The sequence below is a fragment of the Panthera tigris genome, chromosome A1 (genome assembly GCF_018350195.1).
Source record: "Panthera tigris isolate Pti1 chromosome A1, P.tigris_Pti1_mat1.1, whole genome shotgun sequence".
Lineage (NCBI taxonomy): Eukaryota > Metazoa > Chordata > Mammalia > Carnivora > Felidae > Panthera > Panthera tigris.
Genome location: NC_056660.1, coordinates 114,641,069 through 114,647,068, shown reverse-complemented (window position 1 = coordinate 114,647,068; position 6,000 = coordinate 114,641,069). Strand labels below are relative to the sequence as shown.

The 6,000-nt window shown below is 47.0% G+C and overlaps 1 protein-coding gene across 3 annotated transcripts in view; it reads right to left on the bottom strand.

Annotated features, from left to right (window-relative positions):
• Positions 1–1,912: 1,912 nt before the first annotated feature.
• Positions 1,913–6,000, bottom strand: part of CTNNA1 (catenin alpha 1) — a 176,781-nt gene continuing 172,693 nt past the window's right edge. For all 3 annotated transcript variants that reach the window (XM_042984815.1, XM_042984820.1, XM_042984805.1), the window contains exons 17-18: positions 4,033–4,167; positions 1,913–3,155 (exon numbers count right to left, since the gene is read on the bottom strand). In XM_042984815.1, coding sequence (XP_042840749.1) covers positions 2,868–3,155; positions 4,033–4,167 — 423 coding nt within the window. In that variant the 3' untranslated portion in view covers positions 1,913–2,867. The remainder of the gene's footprint in view (positions 3,156–4,032; positions 4,168–6,000) is intronic.

Sequence of the window (6,000 nt, the reverse complement as noted above, 5' to 3'; positions counted from 1 at the left end):
TTAGATCTGAGCTCAGGGTGGAAGAGTTGTGGACTGAAACCAAATGATGGCAACAAAAGCTTTGGGAACGGCCCAAGTGTGGGTCCCGACTCAGCCCAGGGAGGGACTGAGCAAAAGGAGGCCAGTGCCTTGTGGGCTCAGCCCTGCTGGACGTCCCAGGGCAGCTGCTCACTCTGTGACTAGGGCCTTGGAAAGTCAGTGAGGAGCAAAATGGATTCCCACCCAAACAGATACACAAACTGTGAAGAGAGGACAGGGTATGTATGGCATTATCAGAGGAGGTGTTGCAGGTCAGAGAACTTTCAACAAGATGCCTGAAAGAGGCCCTAAGGAAGCACAGGGAACTCTCTGGGGGAAGTGCCCTTCAGGCGGCTGGAGCACAAGTGCAAAGGGTGAATGCCAAGAGTTAAAGGCCAGACAGGCAAGAGACCATGCCCATCATTTAGGACTTCAGCTTTTACTGGAAATGAAGCCTGTGGAACGTTTGAGCTAAGAGAATGACACTATGGGACCCATTTATAGGGGTTACTGTGCACTCCCATGGGGAGTGCAGTGAGGAAACAGCATGATAAGGAAAGCTTGGGGGTGGGGGAAGGGTACTGCAGTGGTCCTGGTACAGAGGACTGTGGGAGCCCAGCTCCTGGCATTTGCCCCGGCGTGCTGTCCCCTGTCACAGTGCATCTGGGTGGGGGGCGGTCTGTGTGACCAACAAAATACAGTGGAAGTGATGATTTATCACTTTTTTTGAGATCAAGTTTAAGAAAAAAAAAACACTGCAGCTTCCATCTGGTTGCCATTATCTTTTCTGGCTGCCAATTTCTCTGGATCATTCCCTCTGGGGGAAGCCAGCTACCATGTTGTGAGCTGTTGTATGGGAAGGCCCACGTGGCATGGGGTGAGTGAGGCCTTTTGCCAACTGCTACGTGAAGGAGTCCAGAAGCAGAGCCCCCAGTCTGTCAAGCCCTCAGACATTGCAGCTTCATGAGACCCCAAGTCAGACCCTCCCACTAAGCTACTCCTGGATTCTTGACAGAAACTGAAATGAGTGTTGCTTTAGCTACTAAGTTTTGGTGAAATTTTTACACAATAATTCACACAGTGACGACAACTTAGACCAGGTGATAGTAACAGAAGCAGTATCCGTTGGACCCGCCTACATTTTAAAGAATTCGGACAGCTCAAGTTTCAGATACTGATGAAGACATCCAAGTGGAGAGTTCAAGAGTCAAGTTCTGAGAGAAGTTAGCATTTGGTATTTAAAGCCAGGAGCGTGGTTAAGATCAGAAAAAGCAGAGCCAGAGAGAGAAGCAGCCCAGCTCCTGAGCCCTGGGACTGCACAACTTTGAACGAGGAGGAGGAGGAGGAGCCGGTAAGGAGGACAAGACCAAAGTCAGGTGTTCTAGAAGTGAGGGGCGGGTGGGCGGAAGTGTCCACCTGGCCCACTTATATGGTGACATTGATGAGACAAAGAGCCACTGCATCTGGTGGTGGAACAGACGGTACCAGAGTGGTGGGGACATAGCTGACTGGAATGGAAGTGAGGAAGAGGACTCGGGGACTGTGTGCTGGGAAGGGACAGGGCAGCTGTTACCAGTTATAAGCTGGTAGGACATTTCAGAACAGACATGGATGGCTCCAAGGTTTTGACCTGCACCTGAAGCTTGAACAAGGGAGTTCCTAAGGAGGGTGAGTCCTTCCCTAGTGGGCTGGCACAGAAACTACAAGGCCACGCCCACGCACCTCACAGCCCGGAGCCACAGGTAGTTTCCCGTGTTGGGTAACACTCTGCCCTGAGCACAGGGATACCAGGAGGGCTGGGAGTACCACAGATACTGTGGGCAAATCCAAGAGATGTTTAATGTAAAACCCAACTCCTCTGGAAGGCAAAGAAAACAACTTTGGCCTCTCAGACTTGGTTTCATAGTGGACTTTATTGGGAAAAGTTAGTGTAAAAAACATTCAGATTAATAAAATTTAAATAAGACAGTAAAATTATACCTCGTAGCTATAGTAATCGCTGTAGTAATCACAAATAAGGTAAAGTCTAAATTATTGCCTAAGCAAACACTATTTTGTCAGGCTTCTGTTGCAAAGCCCAAGGCAGGAAACACTGCAATTACTAGAAGTGAGCCCAATGATGAATTTCCATTTGAAGCTGAGGAAAGGGAAAAAAAAAAAGCATATTCTGATTAGGGCATCACAACATTCTAGTATGAAAAAAAGCAACTTTATTAATGTCCTGCAGCAGAGTACATTAGTAATTGTAACCAGGCATTAAAATTCTCATTTCATGTCATAAAGAGAGTAATCAGTTTTCTTCATGATACATTACGTTTTACTGAGCTTCATGTGGCTTGTCCCTCCAAGACCTTTCTGGGAACGTTCCTTCTCCTGGCACACCTTCCTAAGATGCCCAGGGTAGTTTACACTGGAACATGTCTGGTCATGTGCTACCAGCCAACCCCGCTCCCTGCGCCCCCCCGGAACCCAGGACTTGGTGGAGGCCCCCTCACTGAACCCAGGTTGACTTCAATACGGCATCTCAAACCCCAATGCCACACTGAGAACTCAGTCAAGAATATCACTAACAAGTTAATGTGAGTTTCTCTTTGGTTATGGAATTTTTATTTTTATTTAACCTTATAAAAATATAGCTAGAAATAAGCTCCTGAATTCCAAAAGTATTTTTAACCAATTTAAACACAAGTATGTCCTTGCCAAAAATTCACCACCTGGCCAGGTTTAAAATCTGCCTATTTCTCTGTGGAATCTAACATCAGTGTTCTATTTAGCAAATACATTTGAGTGAAGAGCCGTGACTGATCTTTAGAAGCCCCAAAGAGTGGGGGCAGCTGGGCAGGGTGGCCCTAGATGCTGTCCATGGCTTTGAACTCGCTGAGGGCCTGCACAGGGTTCACATGCTTCTTCTGAGATGCCCGTTTAATCTTGGTTTGTGTCTCATCCTGTTTCTCTCTCTTCACCAAGGGCTTTTTCTCAGGTGCCTTCATCTTCCACGAAACAGCTGGAAGGTTGAGGGAAGCCATACCCTGAGACTTCTGGTATTTGGTGGAGGCCACATAGGATGCCTTCACCGTCTGCACTACCGCGTTCATCAAGTTCTTGGCAGCCTGGATCAGGGACATGGCGCTGTCCACCTAAGAGGCACAGACGGGGAGGTGAGGAACACAAGTGTGACCTTCAGCCCCGTGTGCACCAGGGGCCTAGGCAATAGCCGTGTTCCTGATTAGCTCTCCCAGTGGCTACTGACCTTACCCAAAAAACCTGAAAATACATAGGTTTCAGCCATTTAGAAGTAAAGGGAGTAGAATCAAAAAACATAAGGCACCATCCTCCCCTTTCAACAAATCTTTATTCACTCTAGGAAGCTGGAGGAAGATGGTCTCTTTCTAACTGACTGCAGAGCTGTAACCACCAGCACTGACGAGGATGCTTTTTCAGTCATGATCCGGGGCATTTCCTCTCTCAATATGGATATAAGCTCCCCACACGCGGGGGCACCAATATGCCCCACATACAAAGTAGTTCTTTGAAAATGAAATCCCAGCAGATTAGCAGAAGCTACAGGGAATCTATGGAGCCCAGCATGTCAAGCAAGACATCCTCTTTGCCCTGCCCAATGTGACAAGGGGTCCAGAACTGTGGCAGGGGAACAGACAAGGGGAAGAGATAATACTCAAGTGAGAAGGGTGGAGGAAGTCTAAGAAAGCATATCTATATAATCTTGGCATTTTTGAACAGGTTCAATTCCTCTCTGGGGGAAGAACAGCAAGGAAGGTAAAAATACTTTATCCCAGCAAGAGGCCAGCCCTGTAATGGCTCCCAGCCGTCACCAACTGCGCCATGCCTAACAGGACTGCAGTTCAGCAGGGCACTGCCACCATGGGCTCCACCACAACACACTTTCCCAGTTGCTGGGCAGCTAAGGAGTGTGTGTGGACAGGAGGCTACTTTCATTTTGGAAAAAGGCCAGCATATTACCAACAATCACTTCGTTCCATGGATAAAACTTACCCCAGAGACAACAAGCTCCCCACCGAGATTCTGCACCTCAGCCTTGACTTTGCTGCAGATGTTGAGCTGGTGGCAGTAGAGGGCGATACGCTGCAGGTAGGCCAGCAAGTCCTGCTTGCAGGCTGAGTCGGGGCACTGAAGGAAGAGCAACAGGTTCAGCCCTGAGAGTTCCAGGCCCTAACACATCCCACCCCCAGGTGCCACCGACATGACGCCTCTCTCCTTGCTGGAGTAAAGGGCAAGAGACATGAGTTATCCAGCCCTAAACTGCTCTCTGCAGGGTCCATGCCCCTCAAGGTGAGAAAAAAACCTCAGCAAGCAAAAGCCTGGTTCTGGAGACAAGAGTGCTTGGAGCTACATAATAACCATCTGAATAGCTCTTCTGCTAGGGGCACTTTATGTGGTCAAAACTGTGATGAAAACTATAAACATCTGATAAAAGGAAATGTTCACTTGAGGCAAAGATGGAGGATGAGTAAACCAAAGTGAGAAAAAGAATACCTGGGGATGGTGATGTCTTGACCAGTCACAGAGAAACTCAAGGGCAGCCCAATTCCTGTCTTGCTGCCTAAGCTCAGGGTGACTTTAGGAGGTTTCATCCCAACATTGAAATAGAGCACCTCTCTCAAGTGTTTATGGCAAATGCTTCCCTCCTGTGAGGCTGGAGTGCAGAGTCAGCAGGTGGTATAAAATAGGCCTACGGACCATGCTGGAGCTTCTGCCATTTTCTTCTAAGAAGCTACTGAGGAAGCACAGAGCCATATCTGATCTGCACGTTAAGATGATGCTACAAAAAGATGGTGTTGGTGGCTGTGTGCAGAAGGGAGTGGATGGCAGCATCGGTGGGGACAGGCCACAGCAGTCCAGATATAGGCCGTGGAGGTTTGGGCTGAACTGGTGGTTGCAGAAAGGAAAACACTGGATGTTGTCACAATTAAGTGTGGCCAGGAGAAGCACCAGGGCTTAGTCCTGGATTTCATGAAAGAGGTGAGTCAAAAATGGCTTCTAAATCTTTGGCTTGGGTGGTGAGGAACCACTACCATTCATCCTATAGCCTAGATGCTTCAAGGAAAGTGGCTGATGAGGGGTGGGGAGGCGGATCTGGATCTGTGGAGAAAAACTATAATGTGCAAACACGGTCCCCAATGGTAAACTTAGAGCATCCAGGGAAATGTGCTGTAAATGAGGAAATAGGAACCACATTTTCTGACAAAGGAAAAGAGACGAAGGCTCAGTGGTTAAGAACAAGCAGTGCACCCAATGTTTACAGCAGCATTTTCAACAACAGCCAAAGTATGGAAAGAGCCTAAATGTCCATCAATGGGTGAATGGATAAAGAAGATGTGGTATATATATACAATGGAGTATGACTCGGCAATCAAAAAGAAAGAAATCTTACCATTTGCAACTACGTGGATGGAACTGGAGGGTATTATTATGCTAAGTGAAATTAGAGAAAGACAAAATTCCTATAACTTCACTCAAATGAGAACTTTAAGAGACAAAACATGAACATAAGGGAAAGGAAACAAAAATAATATACAAATAGGGAGGGGAACAAAACAGAGGAGACTCATAAATATGGAGAGCAAACTGGGGGTTACTAGAGGAGTTGTGGGAGGGGGGATGGGCTAAATGGGTAAGGGGCATTAAGGAATCTACTCCTGAAATCACTGTTGCACTATATGCTAATTTGGATGTAAATTTAAAATAAATAAATAAATAAATAAATAAATAAATAAATAAATAAATAACGAACAAGCAGTGCAGAAGTCTATCTAGGCTCATTCAGTGTGTGAGGATCCACAGAAGCAGCTCTTGCCCCGGGGCTGAAGGTCTGCAGGAAAAGAGAGAAGCAATAGCATTGCACAGTAATGACTGGCAGGACACACACATCTGCTCCAAAGAGGTGCTCTAATGCAAGTTGGTCCTGCCTGCCTGCTAAGACATAGCAAAGAAAAAAGAGGA